The sequence below is a fragment of the Protopterus annectens genome, chromosome 3.part0 (genome assembly GCF_019279795.1).
Source record: "Protopterus annectens isolate FY-2018-M chromosome 3.part0, PAN1.0, whole genome shotgun sequence".
NCBI lineage: Eukaryota > Metazoa > Chordata > Ceratodontiformes > Protopteridae > Protopterus > Protopterus annectens.
In genome coordinates, this window is record NC_056731.1 from 617,786,821 (window position 1) to 617,807,454 (window position 20,634).

At 40.8% G+C, this 20,634-nt stretch overlaps 1 protein-coding gene across 4 annotated transcripts in view; it reads right to left on the minus strand.

Annotated features, from left to right (window-relative positions):
- The window catches only part of NOD1 (nucleotide binding oligomerization domain containing 1), an 849,510-nt gene that overhangs the window by 174,935 nt on the left and 653,941 nt on the right, over nt 1-20,634 (minus strand). For all 4 annotated transcript variants that reach the window (XM_044065019.1, XM_044065017.1, XM_044065018.1 and 1 more), the window contains exon 9: nt 7,590-7,673. In XM_044065019.1, coding sequence (XP_043920954.1) covers nt 7,590-7,673 — 84 coding nt within the window. The remainder of the gene's footprint in view (nt 1-7,589; nt 7,674-20,634) is intronic.

The window sequence follows — 20,634 nt, forward strand, 5'->3', positions numbered from 1 at the left end:
GTCTTCCTTGTCCTTTAGGGCCCTCAGATTGAATCCAACATGCACACTGCACTGGGCAGATAAATGGGCTACGCCCAGGCAAACAACACACAAAGTGTGACCATCTGCCGGTGAAAGCTTATGGCAACACTGTGCATTTTTTGAAAGTAGGTTTCAGCTGTTCTGACATTTTCACACAAAAGTAGCCACAACTAACACACCCCAATACACTATTGACCACGCACACACTATAGGGAAGGGAAGGGAAGGGCCTACACCTACTCACAAAACTAAACTTTTTTTTTCTAACCGACAAACAAGCGTTCAAGGGGAGGAAGCGAATTAACGACAAAAACTCTCTCAATCACACAAGAAAAAAAAATATCCCAAAAGCACTTACAAAAACCCTAAGGTTCAGAGCTACAGAGACCACGAAGCTGATGCACGAAGTGGCAAACGAGATCTGAGGGAAGGCAGGAGATGGTGATGGGTTGTGGGTAAAGGTAAGGAGCTTGGAGCTCAGAGCAGATGCTTGTAAAGTTGCCAGCTCGGATCCGATATGGATCCGAATACCCACAGGTTGCAGATAAAATTAAGTTAACTATTTCAGATCCAAGGGTTCCTCAACCCCAACTCCAAAATCTCACTTTCCCAGGATTATCTCCTTCCTAACCTCCTGTACTGCTCTCATGTCCTTACTAACTTACAGCCCTCTCTACTATCCAAACTTAAACCACTTATAACAAAGTAGCCAGATTTGCAGCTAACATTCCACCAAAATCACATAACTGTCTTGTGCTCCAGAATCTCAGTTGGTTAGAATTTCCTAAACTCATATATTCTCAACTTCTCATCATCCACACCATCCTAAATAAGCCCTCCTCCTGCCCTAGCATATCCTATCTTGTCTCTCTCTATAACCCACCACGCTCCCTCAGAAGCTCAGACCAATGCCTCTTACAGATTCAAAAACCTAAAAAAATCACTAGGACAAAACCTATACTGCTTTCTTGCTACTCACTCATGGAATAAGCTTCCCATTGCCCTTAGAAATATCACCCATGCACATGAATTCAAGACAGCCCTCAGACATTACCTGCACAACACCTGGAGATGTCACCATAACCACCCCACCTAAAATTCCTCCTCTCCCTCTTCCCTACCTACAATCTCTCCCTTCCCTCTTTTCCTTCCTTATTTTCCCCCTCCCTCACATTCTTCTCTATTACTTCCTTTCCCATAAAAATGCTAACTATTCTAACTTCCTGTGTATTACAACATTACTCTACTACTCCTCTCTATACCCCTCCAAATTCTGCCCCTGGTAATCCTATACTAATCTTCCTTCTCCCTCCTCTACCATTTCTCTATTATATCCCATCTTCCTACTACTTGACTAACTTCCAAGTTTCTCATGCTAGACACCCAATAACAAGTTCTTCTGCATCTTTGCTACCTTGCTCTGACCAAATGCTCCTCTACACAGACTTCTAACTTGCAATCCCATTTTCAATGGCATCTCTTCTTGTAATACAATTGGCCATTGATTAACCTTTGTTGTAAACACATTTTTATTGTATCTGTATTACAAATTTTGTTATTCTGTACTTTGAATCTCTTACTTGCACAATTTCTCCTTGGAAGTTTATACTTGTGTAATTTGTATTGTGAACCTGTGCATTTTTTATTCTGTACTGTGAATGTTAGACATGCATTATTTGTACTCTGAATCTAATTTTTATATAATGTTTACTTTAGAGCTTTTCTCCCCGGGCCTCCGCTGAAAAAGGGCACAAGCTCAGTCAGACTAACCCAGTCAACAAATGCCAAATAAATAAATTAAATAAGAGTAAATATAAAACGTAAGTGACAAGACTGAAATCAGTATGTTATATAATGGTTTGAGTGGGTGGGGTGGGGGGCTGAGACCTGATGCAGAAAAGCAACAGTGCAAATTACCAAGACAGAATACAAGCAGGTATTATAAAAGTTTATAGGAATGCTGTAGTATCTTGCAAGGTTTTTATCCAATATGTTTGAGATAACTATGTTTCTAAGAAAGCAGTCAAAGATGCATTCTGAGAATGGAGCCATGAATACGTGAAACTTTGGAATGTTCCAAGAAACCAGCTATAATGAAATTCCAGTCTTCAAATACTATGAGTTGAATAAGTAAGAAGTGTTTTAAGTAGATGCCAGTAAGAATGGTGCACGAGCTTACTGGAAAAAACAATAGCTGCTTATAAGTCAAGAAGATTTATAGACACATAAAACTGATATTCTCAGATAGATAAGGAATTGTTAACAGTGAATTGATGTGAGAAATTCCAAAAATGTCTATGGTACAGACGTTCAGGTGGAAATGAATATAGGTTCACTGACAGGACACAACTTGGAATTGGATGACATGAAAGTAAAGATGGCACTGTTATCCTGTGTACCCAGAAAGACGAGGTGGAAGGTAGTGCAGCAAAGTGACTTGGTAAGGGATCTACAGTCTACTAAGGTGGAAGACAGACTAGAAATGGTGTGGGAATTGTGATGAGGGATACTCTTCTGAAGACAGTGAGGGATGTATTAGTGACAGACTCATGTCAATCAGACTCTAGAGTAAAGATACTGTACCATTCATAATCTCAGGCTATGCCTCACAGCAGGGATGCAGTAGCTAGAGTCCATTCAGGTAGACGCTGCCTGAACACTAGATAAAGAAATGGAACATGAGATGGTCTTGATAACGGAGGGGGAGAAGACCTGAATGCATATACTGCTTCAGACACAACAGGATAGACTCCATGGCTCCACATAGGTCCATATGGCTGAGGGATCAGGAATTAATGAGAAAGAATAGACGTCTGTCTGGCAAATTGGTTGATGGTGGTCAATACATTGCTCAGCAAGAGAAACAGTCCAGTCACAATACCGTACAAGTGCAGTGAACATGCAACTCAGGTACTTCCTCTCCTAGTAAGGAAAGGGCAACATGACAGAATCAGAGATTGCAAAGTCATCACTAGTGAAACAGTTGGCCCACACACAAAAATCACTGGAAGCCTCAATCATCTGCAAGAAGTGGTCACAGAATGCTCAAATGTCCACAGAAAATAGGCTTAAGACCTGGAAGCTGACTGGAACAAAAGCACAAGGGTTCAAGGAAATAATGCTCTAGCACCTCAGGAAGAGGAGGAAATAGGTACAGCTGAAGAATGACAGCCTCTCAAAACAGCATGTATGAAAACTGCAGAAAAGATACGTGAATTAACATGGTATGGAAATACTGTATATAAGGAAAGTTAATGTTGGACTGCAGAAGTCCAGGAAGTTATCAATAGAAGTAGTGCAGAAAAAAGTGGGAGACAGAAACAATGGAATGGGCTAAGAAGGAATTCTGTCTGGTTAACAAAGAGACTATGAGGACAGTACTAACAGCAAAAAAAAAAAACAAAGTATCAGAGTGGCATTACCAGCTTCTGGAAAGTGACTCAAAAGATGACACAAAAACTATCAGACTGCAAGGCAGAGTCAGAAAGATAAAGAAGATAGTCATCACACATCCTTCATAAGGAATGCAAGAGATAACCTGCTCACCAGTCCACAGGACACCAAAAGCAGCTGTAAGGAGTACTTCCAACAGCTTCTAAATAAAGACTACCCCACAGACAGGCTACGGTAAATGAGGAAAAGCCTACACAAGAAGAAGAAACGCACTAAGGAAAATGAAGTAATGGGAAAACAGCAGGCTCAGATGACGTTACAGCAAATATGATCAAGATGCTTGGTGAGTTAGGGGAGAAATGTCACCTGCAAGTACTCATAATAGTGTGAAGAGAAAGCTGTAGGACAGTTAACTGGAGAGAAAAAAAACACACTAGTGACAGCATACAAGAACGAAGAGGACATTCACAAATGTAGGCAGTATAAGAGTAACATACTCCTGTCACACTGAATAAACGTACTGGAGAGAATGACAAATAAATGTGCAAAATGGTAGAAAGTTAAGATGGGAGATGAGTAATTCACAATCAGAGCAGGATGCAGCACAGTGAACCTGAATTTTGCAGTCAGAAAGACAGGAGATGAGGAAAGCCTCAAACTGGGTATTCCTTGATGTGGGAAAAAAACATTTCACTAGGTTCCAAGAAAGCTGATTTGGGGGTCTTACAATAGTTCAAAGTCCAGAAACATTGGCAGAATTAGTGCAGGCTATGTATGACAACATAAATACACAAGGATGAACAGTGTTTAGACTCACTCAGGGATTACCAGTGGGAGTGGATATGAATCAAGGTTCAGCTCTTGAGTCCACTGCCGTTCCTACTGGTGATGGACTACATTATCAAGAAGCTGCTGTATGCTTATGATGTGGCATTAACAAGCAGACTTTGAACAGGAACTTTAAGAAATGGAGCAATGGAATGCAAAACTGAAGGTACATGGGATGAAACTTAGTACAGACAAGACATCTGTCATACAAATAAGGGAAATCAGAAGATGAAAATTGTGATACTAGGAAAATGGTTAAACAGGTTATCAGTTTCAAGTATCTAGGAGGGGTGGTTGAGGAGAAGGAAAGTCTGAATGATGTGGTCAATGTTAGAATCAGAGAGGCTGCAGTCAACTGGCACAGAGAGTGAGGGACAGTGTGTGACAGAAAAATTCAAAGAAGCTGAGAAGGAAAGGGTATAAAATCAGATTACTGACCAGTATTTGTATGTATTACAGAGACCTGGGCAATGAGGCAGTTCAAAAAGTTAGAAGTGGCAGAGATTAAGCCAAAGTACCTCCATCTGCAGATAAGGTCAAAGAGAACAGATTACAGTGGTAAAGGCACATGTAGGGAAGCAGAAGATGACTTGTTTAAGAGGATTTTGAAGACACAAGAGGAGACTAGGACACCCAGCAAACAGAAGGATGGACTGCATAAAAGACTTGGAATAGTGAGGCATAACTCTTGAAAAAAGTAGGGCAGTGGCACTGAACTGAGAGAGAGATGACTGATTCAGTATGCCCACAGCTGCAAAGGATGATGCATAAACTAAAGAATTTACAATAAGAGTTTGGTCTGAGCAGAATTTATCTGTTTAAGAAAGAAAATCAATCTTATTTTTCATTCAAGGAGAAAGTTGGCTATGCCTCCACAGGGGTTCCTTACGTGATTACCGTCTTTGGAGGTCCTTTTGTCTTGGTTTTAATGCATAGGGGACTGACTTCAAATGATGTGAAGGCAAATGTAGGGCAATGATCAACAAGTTCAAACATAGCTAACATTAGTACAAGATGGCAAAAAAAAAAAAAAAAAAAGGGAAGAATAAAGATGTGCATATGCAAAAGCAAATGGTTATGTGGGTTAGGTGTGTGTCAGAAACACTGACTCGATCTGTACATGCTCTCCTGTTCTGCAAAAAACACTGTGCACAGATGGTAGCTGTATCCACCCGATCAGTCACCACTACCTGGAGTCTAACATGGGTATTAATAAAAACTGCCATAGGAACACAGTGAAATCCTTTGAAAGTAGGCATTTACTACAGAGATCAAGCAATAACAACTAGACAAAGGTAAACTACTACAACCTCTCTTTTAGGGCACTACATTTTTTTTCTAGAAACGTTATATTTGATCTAAGGAGAAAGGAACTGGAACTGGTGCACAATGTCGACTGCCAAAAAAAAAAAAAAATCCAATGGGAAGCACTACTGTGCCACCTGTGTGAAAAGGAGCACTGTACATTATAAATCTGATAAGAAACTTGTCAGCTTGATAATATACACGGCTATGTCTGTGTGCACATTTGCCCTTCCAGGATACATGAAGAATGTATTGTATTGATGCTGAAGATACATGAAAAGAAAAGCACTAAATCTCATATTTAAGGTAATTTTCTAACAAGTGAAAGAGATGAAGGGATGTGAAGCTACAGTGTAGCTTAAAGAAACAAATGGCAAAGGTCCCTAGAATTCACTGGGAGCAAAGGTCTAGAGGTGAACAAACAGTACTTTCTTTCTGCCTTGTTATGGTAATGACTGTATTCTGAAGTTGGTAAAGTTAAAGTAATTTGCCGATGATTTATATCTTACCTTTGCACCATGATGTGCGGTGCATAAAAAGCTGAATAGTATTTCTGCCTATTGGACACCGTTTTCGGCTTCTTCTCCTTTATGAAAAACGCTTTTAAAATTTGTACTTTCCTTATACTGGTGCTACTGTGTAAAAATGGTGAATTCTAACCATGGTGACATCAGTGTAATAAAAACATATTTTTTGAGACCACAAACTTTAATGGGTGCATAATTACACATGCATGAAGGTGACCCATTAAGGACGTTAAACGTACTGCATGTTAACCTGAGGTGACACCAGCACAGAATGTAGGAAATTTATTTAGGCCTTGGTTTAATAGAAAGTTTACAAAGCTTTTTTTATTAAAAAAATGGCCCAAAAACATAAGGATGGACAAACGGGAAATCACATCACAGCACTTGACTCATCAAGTGCTGCAATGTATATAAGAAACTTCACAAATCACTTTAACAAAAGCAGATGCATTTCAAGCAGGCACTGCTGGGGTGGCTTCTGCATTCCCTTTAATTCATCTTCTGTGGATTTTTTTTCCCATTTACACAGCCTTGAATGATTTCTGCTTTTACTGTCACCATGCAGTGTTGATTATGAAAACGAGCAGTGGCACTACTTTGTTTGGATCAAACAAAATATTATATAGAGTTTTTCTATGACTAGCAGATTTAACACTTAGGCAAATCACATGCCTGAAAAGTTGAACTGTGCCTTGTATACTATTTACTAAACAGACTACAAGAAAAACAGGTTTAGTCTTGAACATGAAACTAACAATCGAAACACACAGACAGAAATGTTGGCCTCTACCAGCTCCTCCTAATAAATATGTTTACCAGAGATCAGTAGCAGTGATTCAGCTGGCCTTGCAGTGTACAGAGATGAAACCCTGACTATGATTCATATGACTTGGGAGCAGTCAGTGACTGGGGCACTAGAGGAGACAGCAGGGGAGAGTGGAAGTGAAATGCCCCATGGCAGCTCTTCTTGGGATAAGAGAAGTAATCTGGTCTGCTGCATCTACTACAGGCAGATGTATAGCATACAGTAAGAGGAGGATACATGCTCTTTGCTCTGCCAAGCTCATCTCAGTATGCATGCGCCCAGCAGAAGGCATAGGAAATGCTGACATCGTTCCTCTCAGCAGCTGCTACAGAGTGGGAATAGGGTACAAACAAACAGCTGGCAGAAGACAACCACGTTGTTATTGACTCTCACTGTAAAATGGACTAACACACCACAATCACACTGGTGTGTCTTAATAATAAGCAGACAGGAGAAGGAAAAGGATACAAAAAAATCAAAAGAAAAAAATTTTTAGTATTAATCTCTCAGCATCTGTCTGCTGGAAAGTAATTTTGCATGTTGAACTCTGTGCTTAGTTACACTGCTGTCAACAGTACACATTGCAATCACCACCCAATGAAGAATATGCTTCGGTTTAAAAAAAATGCAGTTCTAGAACAGAAAATCCTGTATTAATTTGCTAAGATAAATCCATGACCTCTTAAAAATGCACAGAAAAATTATTTTACCAAAATATTCTCACAGAGCTGTTTTCCTTCAGTGCTTCTGCTATGCATTTTCCACCTTCTGTAGATATGCCATTAAATGCAAGGCTGAAAAACAATTGTAATGCAAAAATCAGTCCACATGCAAAACAATTAAACTTTCACACAAATTAACGGGGCAGTACAAAACAGGCATTGGCATTTTTTTAAATGAATATGAAAAATGGATAATTATCAGAATTTAACTTAATTTTAATGACCACAAAGATGACAGACAGAGACAAGTCAGTTTGTCAACCGCTTGGTTATATTTGGCAGATTAATTTCTAAGTTACAAAGTGCATTTTTACTGTTGTTCAGTAGGTGAGAATAATGCTGTGATGTCATCATTTTAAAAGCTATGACAAACAAGCAGGTTAAATGCAATTCTCTGACAGATATTCTAACATAGTAGTAAAAAGGTATAACTGTGGCATAAAGGTCCAAATCAAGAAAGAAACAGCAATATATATAACGAACAAGATAAGACGACCACGATGAAATGCAATAAAAATAAAATTTATTCTTCTTGACACAAAGATAAGTGCTTTCGCGTGCCAACAAGCACGCTTCTTCAGATCTTACAAAAACAGTTCACAATTACTTCCTATATATATATATATATATATATATATATATATATATATATATATATAAAACAACACATTCATTAGAAACACTTAAAAGCAATTAATTAATTAATCATCCTATTAAACTCTGGATGCAGCTTCAATCAAGTAATTTATGTATAAATTACTTGATTGAAGCTTTATCCAGAGTTTAATAGGATGATTAATTAACTAATTGCTTTTAAGTGTTTCTACAACACATTCATTAGAAACACTTAAAAGCAATTAATTAATTAATCATCCTATTAAACTCTGAATGCAGCTTCAATCAAGTAATTTATGCATAAATTACTTGACTTGAAGCTGCATCCAGAGTTTAATAGGATGATTAATTAATTAATTGCTTTTAAGTGTTTCTACAACACATTCATCAGAAACACTTAAAAGCAATTAATTAATTGATCATCCTATTAAACTCTGGATGCAGCTTCAATCAAATAATTTATGCATAAATTACTTGATTGAAGCTGCATCCAGAGTTTAATAGGATGATTAATTAATTAATTGCTTTCAAGTGTTTCTAATGAATGTGTTGGTAGAGTATATATAGGAAGTAATAGTGAACTGTTTTTGTAAGATCTGAAGCGTGCTTGTTGGCACACAAAAGCGCTTATCTTTGTGTCAAGAAGAATAAATTTTATTTTTATTACATCTCATCGTGATGGTCATATCTTGTTCGTTATAGATACTGCCCAACATCTGTCTTGTTTTAAAACACAACATAGGGAAGTTTGCAAATAAGGACCATTGGGTAACAGATTTGCTGAATGTTTCCCTAGTGGTAAATGTGAATGTTGCTCTACAGTGATGAAAACTGGTTACTTCACTTCTGTGAATGCAGCCAACGTGTATAAGATCTATGAGACAATTACTTGTTGCACCTGAATGAGTCATTTACCTTGTACAATGCATATATGGATTTTTATAGGGAAGTGAGACGTCTGGTCCTTTCAAAGAAAGGGTTATATTACACTTTAGTAAAATCAGATTTAATAGCGACAGAAGTGCTTTAGTTAGACATAAAATAGAGCAGCCGGGAGCATTTTTTCTAGTTTTATAGGACTTGACAGAGTGGCTTCATCATCACCTAATAAGTTTGATAAATTACATATTCTACAGAAGGGAAACAAATGGATCACTTTATTAGGTGCTACTCAAGGTAAAAGGCTTAAATGAAATTATATGAAACTATACATTTAAATGTATGTTTTCAATCAAGTTATATGAATAAACAAGTATATACATGCTCATATACAACTCATTTTTTTTTTACTTTAGTACATCTAAGATTAGGGTAGGTAAGTAATTGTGAATTAGTGATGCAATTGCCAAACTATTAAATTAACAGTTTGGCAGAAAGCTACATTAGTTAATTAGCTGATTACTAAAACTGCTAATTGAACAGTTTGGCATTTACAAAACTAATTTATAATTACTTACCATACCTATGCTAATCCAGCAATATTAGAGCTGAAACCCCGAATGATGTAGCTGTTTCCTGCACTTTGAATATTAATGCCGTAAACATGGCTTAACACATTTAGTCTTCTGCATTCAGAAGGAATATTTAAGACTTCGTATTTTTAAAGGCTTCAAAATGCACTTTTCGTTACACACGAAAAAGTGTTGTAGCATAAAGATGCATGCAAACACTTTTACGTTTAAAAAGAAAAGCATGTTTTGCACATTTAAACATGATCTTTAAGTATTTAATATACATTTTAGCTATGTAATTATGCCATATCCCCTTAAACATACTTTCTCTGATTTTGATGTTTATTTTTTATTTAAATTCAAGGCTGTGTTTTTTTACTGTATGCGCTGAAGAAGCTCCTGTTGAAAGTGAAACCTGGTTTGATGTTTTCATGGTGGTCTAAGTAATAAATTCTGATTATAGTACAGTACTGTGGTCTTTTCTTTGGCTACATATTTGACCACATGAACTATAAGCTGGTTGGATTTGTGACACTTTCCTGTTCTGTTGTACGAAAAAAATATTAGTGAACTAAATTGACTGTTGCAAATGTTGAAGGTGCTAACATCAGCAACATAACTTCAATACACTTCTGAGAGTGCTCTGTGAATTAACCTCAGAGCAAGCAAAGTAAAAAGCATTTTTTTGCAGGAGGGCAAGCCTTCCTGCACTTCCTGCTAATTACTTATTCCTAAAATATATTACATTAATACAAAAGCATTACTTAAATGCATATAACTCTTAAAAATCTAAATGTTATTTTTTCATTTGTAAAAAACATTTTATATTAATTGACTCATTTAATCCAGGAGCATAATCTGCTCCTAGATGTAACTGCCAAAGAGACTCTTTACACTCTAAAATAACTTTACTAGCTCCCATAAACATTCCTAGGGGAACACTCTCTAAGACAGAAAAAGTGAATTTCTTGAAGTTATTACATGCTAATGAATGCTTGCCCAACGCATTGGCTGAATTTTTTTTCTTAATAGCTAAAAGATGTTCACTAATTCTTTTTCTAAAACATCTTGTAGTCATACCTATATAATAACTTGGACATGTTGAACATTGGGCTATATAAACCACCATTTTAGTATTACATGTGTAATAATTCTTAGACCAATATATCTTTCCTGTATGAGAAAGCTGAACTGAAGAGGAATTACTTATGTACCTACATTGTCTGCAGTTGTTACATGCACAGGTACCTTTAGCTAAAATGTTCCTGTCTATTTTACCTTCACTTCTCTTTGCTCCCCATTCTAACATACTTTTGATGTTTTTACTTTTTTTAAATAAAATAAGGTCGTTCACCTATGATCTTTATCAAATCCTGATTTCCAAGTAAAACCTTCCAATTCTCCACTATAATGTTTTTGATAGACCACATTTCATTTGTAATAGGTAAAACAAATGCACATGAAAATTCTTTGTTACAAACGACCACCTTCCTATTTTGTGTATTGTGAACTCCGAGTACTCGTGATTGAAAAGACAAAATGGGACAAGCTTTGTCCTTTCTTAGTTGCATCACTTCTTTTTCAATAACTTGTAACCATGATGAATCATAGCCCCTAGCCATAAAAAAAGTTCTTAACATTTCTATCTCTTTAGTGAATATTACATCCTGCGATGTTAATCTACTAAGCCTAATGAGTTGTCCCTTAACCACTCCTTTTTTCATGTGAGGTGGATGTAAACTTTTTTTATGCAAATATTGATTTGCAAATGTAGACTTTCTGTAGATTTTACTAATGAATTGTTTAGAGGTCGTGTCATACGCTAAGTGCAAGTCAAGAAACTTTAAACTCTGACCGTACCCTCCAATGGAAAACTTTAAAAAAGTCATTGTACTATTTAAAAATGACACAAAGTTTTCAAAATCTCTAATGTACCATGCCAAAGGAAAAATAAGTCGTCGATATAACGACGATAAAATAAAATATTTTCCCCAAAAATGTTGTTGTCAATAAACTTACTTTCCCAATTGGCCATTACAAGGTTAGCATATGCTGGAGCAACTTTTGCTCCCATTGCAACCCCCGCAATTTGCTTATATAGTGCCTTGTTGAATCTAAAAAAATTATTATTAAGTACTAAATCCATTAGGGTGCAAACTGTATTAATTTTGATGTTATCCAGAGTACTATTTTTTGGTTAAATATTCCCTCAACAATTCAATTCCTATTTCTTGATCAATGCATGTATACAATGACACTACATCCAAAGATGCAAAACAGACTGCCTCACTTGATGGTTCAAAATCTCTTAATAATGCTAACAAATGCCATGAATCTTTTAAGTAATACTTGGAAGCTTGCATAATAGGGTTGAGAATGTAGTCCAACCAGGTTGAAAGGGTTTCGGTCTTAGAATTGTTGGCTGATATGATTGTTCTAAAGGGGGGATTTTTACACACAAAAAAGTGTTGAAGCATAAAGATGCATGCAAACACTTTTACGTTTGAAAAGAAAAGCATGTTTTGCACCTTTAAACATGATCTTTAAGTATTTAATATACATGTTAACTATGTAATTATTCCATATCCCCTTAAACATACTTTCTCTGATTTTGATGTTTATTTTTTATTTAAATTCAAGGCTGTGTTTTTTTACTGTATGCACTGAAGAAGCTCCTGCTGTTGAAAGTGAAACCTGGTTTGATGTTTTCATGGTGGTCTAAGTAATAAATTCTGATTACAGTACAGTGCTGTGGTCTTTTCTTTGGCTACATATTTCACCACATGCACTATAAGCTGGTTGGGTTTGTGACACTTTCCTGTTCTGTTGTACAAAAAAAATATTAGTGAACTAAATTGACTGTTGCAAATGTTGAAGGTGCTAACATCAACAACATAACTTCAATACACTTCTGAGAGTGCTCTGTGAATTAACCTCAGAGCAAGCAAAGTAAAAAGCATTTTTTTTTTGCAAGAGGGCAAGCCTTCCTGCACTTCCTGCTAATTACTTATTCCATCTCCAAGATCTCACAATCCCGAGGAATGAGTATTTCCCAACCCTACGTACTGCTGATCTCAACAAAAGTGTGTTGATAAAACAAAGGTCAATATTAAAGACTTGTTGATCATTCTAACTAATCCCATATCTATTATATATATATATACATATATATATATATATATATATATATATATATATATATATATATATATAAACAAACTAGATTTAAAACAATATAAAAACAAACTGCACAGAAAAAAAATTCTACATAGAAATGGAAAGAATATTGTTATAAAAATATAACACCCCACACCCCAAAAAGTCCTGGTTTATTTAGAAAAGCTGACTTTCAAAATCCCATCTCAATATTCTAGTTCTCTGCAATTATTAGCATAATAATAGAGGTGACCCAGAGCATTACTGTGTTTATTCAAGTTTCCACATCCTACTTAGCTGTTTTTAAATGTAATAGGAAGATGTGATTTCTGAACAACAGTTGACAGAAATTAGCACAGCAGACCAAAACATTTATATTTAAAAAAATGTACCACAGTAAAGAAATAACTCATTTCAGTATTCTGGTATTCCCTGATAGGCCAACATGTAAAGCATCATTTACTGTGGAGAGCACAGTTGTATATGTAAACCTACCATAACATGATCACTGCTACAGTAGCCTTAGCTGTACGATTTATATCCTGCCAACGATATAACAGCTGGCCAGTTTCCAAAGCTTCAGGGCACCTTTTATGTACCCAAACTGTCAGGCAGCTCAAGCTGAGCTGACTAAAAGACAAGTTTGGGGGCAAAACCCTTCAGAACTTTCCTATCAACATACAGAGGGAGGTGATAAAGCCCTGAAAGGACACTGCTAGGAGTAACAAAAATATATGTCCACACTCTGGCATAAAAAAAAAAAAAAAAAACACAACAGAAAAAAGGAGGATGGAGGGAGTTAGCGGCTACTGCAGCACTGACCATTAGTACATTTACTGTTATTGTAAATTTACACAACTGTACTACATTCATCAAACTGATCACTGCTGCAGGAGCCTTAGCTATATGGGTAGACTATAGCTTACTACATTTGGGAGGTAGAAGGAGAAGAGTCCAGGAGACCCTGGAGAATAGTCCTAGCAAGGCCTGATCTGAATCTAGAGAACGGCTCAAGCTTGTAATTCTTTGTTAAAGTATGTACAAATGACCACACAGCAGATTCTAGAACACTTCTAGAATCCAACCCTTTCCATAAAATTATATGTGAAGCCAAAGCTCTGGTAGAGTGTGTCTTGACCCTTCTGGAAGACATTTATGATAAATATAACAAAAAGTAATAGCCTAAGACAACCATTTGGAAATAGTCTAGTCTTTTTTGACACAGGTTGTCCCTTCTTCCTATCTTCATAAGAAATGAACAATTGATCTGAAGATCTGAAAGATTTAGTTCTAGCAAGATAGTACCCGAGCTGTCTAGGAACATCCAAGTTATGATGTATCCGTACTCCCTCATTTTTTTGGTTCAGAAAAGAAAACTGAGATATGAATTGTTTGGCTTAAAGTAAACTTTAAGCATAAAAAGAAGGATTTGTTCTAAAGAAAATCCTGTACCTGTACAAAATAGGGCTGACTCACCATAAGTGCTTGCAACTCAGACATCCTTTTTGCATTGGTTAAAGCAATCAGTAAAATGGCTTTCAGTGTTAGAAACCTCAAGTTAGCTGGTCAAAATGCAGCAAGTATTAGGTTCTCCAACAAAAAAATAAGATCTCAAGGAGGGGCCATCGTTTTTTCTTGAAGGCCTGTTAAATAAAACCACTTCCAAAAACATTTTGACATGAGACTGCACTGAAAGAGAAGGATTCATAGGCAGACATATTGAAATGGCTAATAAATAAACCAAGAGAGAGAAATAATAAAGGCCATAGGATAGTAACGCATACAAATACTGTAAAACCAGAGAACAACTAACCCTGAATGGGTGTTGGTTATGTTGCTGACACTGACTAGAAAGCTTTTTCCATTTGTTAGCATATCATTTTCTAGTAGCAGCCTTTCTTGCCTCCATTAGTGCCTGCTGCACATCCTCAGTAAACAGATGCCTACAAGGAATTTAGAATTCATCACCCAAGGCAGTCAATTGAAACTGACTAATAGAGTGTACCAAACACCTCTGTTCTTGTATGAGCAGATCCAGCCTGTGAGGAAGCTTGTGGTAATTTCCCCTCGCCATTTCCAGAAGAAGGGAGAAAAAGAAGTTATGTACTCACCATAACTTCCCATCTGAGTAGGTAACTTCATTTGTCAGCAACCTGTGGGTATCGGATCCGATTCGGATCCGAGCCGGCAGCTTTCATAGCCAAAGATCCGAGCTCCAAGCTCCTCCCCTACCCATAATACCCTCCTACCTCCCTCTAGTCCTCAGATCAAGTTTGCTATAGTATCACAGAATACTACAATAACCAAAGGACAAACCACCTGAACATCCTAACCTGATGTCATCTGGGAAGTGGAACACAATAATCCTATAAGGACGAACTACAGGTCAGGGGGATGGAAGGAGGGTAGGTTGCTGACACATGAAGTTACCTACTCAGATGGAACGTTATGGTGAGTACATAACTTCTTTACCTGAAGTAGTTAACTTCATTTGATCAGCAACCTGTAGGACAGAGTCCCCAGCTACCAACAACTTGGGAGGCCCTCATGGAAGGATATTCCGGAGCACTGCAGAGCCAAAAGATGCACGTCCTCTGGATATTAGGTCCAATTTATAATGTGTAATAAAAGTATGAGAGGAAGCCCAAGTAGCTGCTGAACAAATGTCATCAAAAGAAATCCTCGCCCAGAAGGCAGCAGACGTAGCCATAGAACGGGTAGAGTGAGCTCGAAGCCTCAGGGGCTCAGGTCGACCAGAGCTTCTGTATGCAAGAAGGATGCATTGGGAAATCCATCTAGCTAAGGTTACTTTAGTCACTGGCTTACCCAGACAGGACTTAGCAAATGAAACAAAGAGCTGATCTGATTTTCAAAATTCAGCTGTTCTGTTTAAGTAAAATCACAACTGTCTATGTACATCCAGACAATGAAGTCTATACTCTCCTTTGTTCTGATAATTAGGAAAGAAGACAGGTAGATTGATGGACTGGTTGATGTTGGCTTTGGAAGCCACTTTAGGCAGAAAGGAGGGATTAGTCCTGAGGGAAACCCTGTCTTTATGAAAGATGATGTATGGAGGCTTACTGCAAACAGCATGAAGCTCCGATATCCTCCTAGGTGAGGTAATAGCAATCAGGAAGGTAGTTTTCCAAGATACATATTTTAAGTCGACCGAAGCTGCAGGCTCAAAGGGGGGGGGGGGGCAGTCAGAGCCTGAAGAACTAGGGTTAAATCCCATGGAGGAACTGCATCTTTAACAGGGGGTCTTAACAGGAAAGTTCCTTTCAGGAAGGTCTTGCAAATCTTAGAGGAAGCTAGGGGGCCAAAACTGTTTCCAACATGGAAGTGGGAAATAGCTGCCAACTGAACTTTAACAGTAGAAGAACTATCCCCTTGATGAAAAATATGGGATAGAAAGTCGAGGACTGCTGGGATAGGAGCCGTAAAGGGATCCAAACTCCTATGTTCCGCCCAGATAGAGAAACGCTTCCATTTACTCTTGTAGATTTTTCTGGTAAAAGGCTTATGAGCGGCCACCAGGATGGCCTTAACTGAGGATGAGATACCGGGAATCCTAGTCATTAATGGAACTGGATCAACCAAGCTGAGAGCTTGAGATTGTCCAGGTCGGGGGTCTTCAATCCCAAGGGATGAGAAATCAGATCCGGAATGGGATCTAAGATCCAGGAAGGATGTACTAGATGAGACCGTAGGCATGGGAACCAAGTTTGACGAGGCCAGAATGGGGCTATGAGGATAACTCTGCTCCCCAACAGACGAGCTTTCTGCAAGAATTTTGTCATCAACAGGAGAGGAGGATAAGCATAAAGAAGACCGGATGGCTAAGCATGAACCAGAGCGTCTCTGGCAGCTTCCTCTGGTGGGGGAATTAGAGCAAAGAACTCGCCGCACTTTGTGTTCGAAGGCAACATGAACAGATCGCAGCAAGGTTGACCCCATCTGAGGAAGATCTGTTCCTCTACTAAGGGGTTCAGAGACCACTCGTAAGGTGAGAGGATAGTTTGACTCAACCTGTCCACTAGAATGTTTGACCGACCCGGTATGTGCGTTGCTATGAGAAAGCGGTTGGTGGATATCGCCCATTCCCACACTCTCATGGCCTCTTGGAAAAGTGGGTAAGATCTGGTTCTCCCCTGCTTGTTGATGTACCAGACTACTGACATGTTGTCTGTTTGAATTGCAATAGTCCCTGGAGGAAGAAGGGAATGGAGAGCCTGCAACGCTAGAAGCACTGCCCTCATCTCTAGGACACTGATATGCAAAGAGGTCTCTGTGTGAGTCCACGTGCCTTGGACGGATCTGCCCATGCAATGCCCCCCCCCCACCCGAGGAGAGATGTGTTCGTGGTCACTGTGACTTGGGGTGGGGACATGGAGACGGGGCGCCCTTCCCAGAGGTCCCTGGAATGGAGCCACCAAAGTAGAGATTCCCTGCAAACCCTGCTGAGAAAAATAGGTGTAGACAGGGGATGACGTAGGATGGACCACTGGACCTGTAAGGTCCACTGAAGGATTCTCATATTCAGACATGCGATCAGTGACAGGTTGATGGCTGCTACCATGGACCCCAGGGCCCTCAGGACTAATTCCACTGGAGGGGATGATGATTGTAGAAGAGCCAAAAGGTGAAGGTTTAGGTTGCTGAGTCTGTCTGCTGTCAGAAAGAGTTTGGATTGTATAGTGTCTATCCTGGCCCCTATGAAATCCAAGATCTGAGTAGGCTGAAGGGAGGATTTCTTGTGGTGGATCGTGATCCCTAGATGGTGGGCTAGATGTAAGAAGTAGTCCCTGCCTGAACATAAAAGATGCTTGGTGGGGGGGCGGTTAGGAGCCAGTCATCCAGGTAAGGACAGACCTGTATTCCCTGAAGCCTCAGGTGGGCCCCTACAACTGCCATGACCTTAGTGAACACCCTGGGGGCTGTGGTGAGACCGAAGGGTAGGACCCTGAACTGATAATGGCTGGCTCCCAGCCGAAAGCGGAGAAACCTCCTGGATCGCCTGTCCATTAGAATGTGGTAGTACTCATCCTTGAGGTCTATCGAGCACATAAAGTCGTTCTCCTGTAAAAGTGGGAGAATGGATTGAATAGTGACCATCCGGAACTTTTCTTTGGTGACTGACAGGTTCAGTGTGGACAGGTCGAGAATCAGCCGTAAGTCCCCCGTCTTTTTTGGCACCAGAAAGAACCTGGAGTAAAAGTCTGATCTGGACTGCCCAAGGGGGATGTGCTGAATGGCTCTTTTTCTTAGCAGCTCTCTTATTTCGAAGGCTGCTACCTCCCTCTGATTGGGTGGGACATCTGGGAGGCTCCACAACCGGGGAGGAGATGTTAGGAATGGAATTGAATAGCCTCTGGATATGATTCGGAGCACCCAGCGATCTGTCATAATGGACTCCCAATGTGCTAGGTGCTCCGGGAAGCGCCCCCCCCGACTGCCTCCAGAAAGGAGCAGTTGGGCAACCCCTCAGGGTTGCTGCGCGGGTCTATCGGAAAAGGGTTCCCTCGACCCGAAATTCTTTGCCCCCCCCCCCTCTGCCTCTGGGCCGGCATCCATCCTGTCCTCCTCTGCCTCTGAAGGACGAAGGATCCGGAGCAAAATGGGACTGTTGAGCTTTCCAGAACCACATCTTCTTTTGTCCTCTTTGGTTCCTGGAGAAGGACCTCTGAGGAGCCGAGAAGCGGATCCCGACAGCAGACAACGTCTTCCTGTCTTTCTCGCTATGGAGAAGCGTATCATGGATGTTTTTTCCGAAAAGCGTAGAACCGTCAAAATGGGCGTTCCTGAAGGATGCCTTGAAGGGTTCCGCAAAGTCGCAGAGACGGAGCCAGGCCTGTCGACGTAAGACAATGCCTGTTCCACTAGCTCTAGCTGCTCCCTCCGTGGAATGGGAGAGAAGCCGCATAGATGTGTTAGTAATCGACTTAAGAGTGGCCATTCGAGCCGAGAAGTTCCGATTGTCCTCAGCCGGCATGGACTCTGGGGGTGATCCAGCGTACTCTTTGATTAGGTCCCGCTTGAGCCGAATTACATGTGCCATATAGTTCAGTGACCTTACAGAGAAGGTCGCTGAAGTGAACATCTGCTTTCCGAGATGATCCATCGCCCGAGACTCCTTGTCTGGAGGATGCACGAGGAACCTCCTGTGCTAGTTCCTTTTTAGTGGCAGCCGCCACCACCATGGCATCTACTGGGGCACCCTTGCTCCAAACTGTCCTGCCCATGGGAGGGCTGAGAATCCTGTCCGATCTCTTGGGTATTGGCTCGACAGTGTCCGGCTCCTTCCATGCCCTGGTAGTTATGAGGTCCACCAAGGGATCGGCGGGAGGGGACACCAAAGAGGTAGATGGGCCTGCGTCAAATGCCTCCAGAAACACAGACTCATCCGATGAAGGTTTTTGGGCTGACCAACCCCCTCTAATGCACAACATTTCCACAATGTCTCCAAAGGAGACGTCTTCGGGGGGTGACCCTGGGGAACCTTCCCCTTCCTCTAAGTCCGTGTCTTCTGTGAGGGACTCGGGTGAGTCCAAGTGCCTGCTCTTGCACTTTTGTTTGTGAGGGGACCTCCTCGGGGGGGGGGGGGGTTGTCCGAAGAGGGCTCACCAGCAATGTCCTGTTCCTCTACAGAAACCATCTGGGATGTAGGCGCAGGCTGTCCCTGGGGCCGATGATGGAAGACAGGCCCGTCTGAGAGGGAATGGCGGGTGGATCTGTAGCAAGAACCTGGGGCCTCGAATCCCTCGAAAGGACCCTCTCTACGACATCGAATGCCGAGGGAGAACTGCTCTCCCTAGGATCCGAAAGCAGTCCCCTCGGATCCGGCGTGCGGATCGGAGCCAGAGATGACCCGATTGGATCCGAAAGAGTAGTGCGCTCCAACCTCAATGGAGCCAAAGACCCACTGTTCCCTCCGGATCCGACGTTCAACTCACGGCGCCGAGAGCTCGGATCCAAAAAAGGATCCAACAGACTCGAGGGTACAGTCAGCACCAAAGAAGGAAACACTGTTGGTGTCAACATTACCCCAGCTCCGAAGCTAGTCGGATCCGACAGCTCTGAGCCCCGATATCAGGTCAGAGAAGGAGCAATGGGGGTGAAAAAAGGGGTCCAGCTCCCCCCGGAAAGCCTGAAGAAATCGACGCATCATCCAGTCCATGTCTGCATCGGATAGACTTCTAGTTGACATGGATGAGGCCACCGAGGCCGGCCGGGAAGGCCACCTAGACGACCTCGAAGGTGACCGGGTTTCCTCCTCTGGGGAGAAATGCGGAGAATGAAGCCGGGAGGGGGAAGACCCAGAGACCTTAAGGGGAGAGGCAAGCTGCTTAGACGGCGGGCCGATGGAGCTGACTCGGCCCGCCTCTTGTGGCTATGGTGCCAATCTCTCTCTCGCTCCTTGTCCTTCCTATCTTTCTTTCTGCCGTCCCTTTCCTCCTGGATCGAAGAGGGAGGTTGAGTCCCGGCCAGGGGATCGGGAGCGGTAGGTGGAGCAGCCGCGGCTGACGCCACAGAGGAGGAGGATGACGAAGTGGAATCAGGGGGCAAAAGGCCCGCAAGGATTAGCTTCGTCTTCCTATCCCTCAGAGCCCTAGGGTTGAAGGCTGCACAAATAGTGCAGCCCGAAGAGAGATGGTCAACACCCAGGCAAATAACGCACCAAGTGTGGCCATCCGCTGGGGACAGCTTCTGGTCACACTCGGAGCATTTAGAAAACATAGCTTTTGGGCCTTCAGACATTTTGAAGGAAAAGAAAAGAGCAGGCCCACACGCACACACCTTCACACACA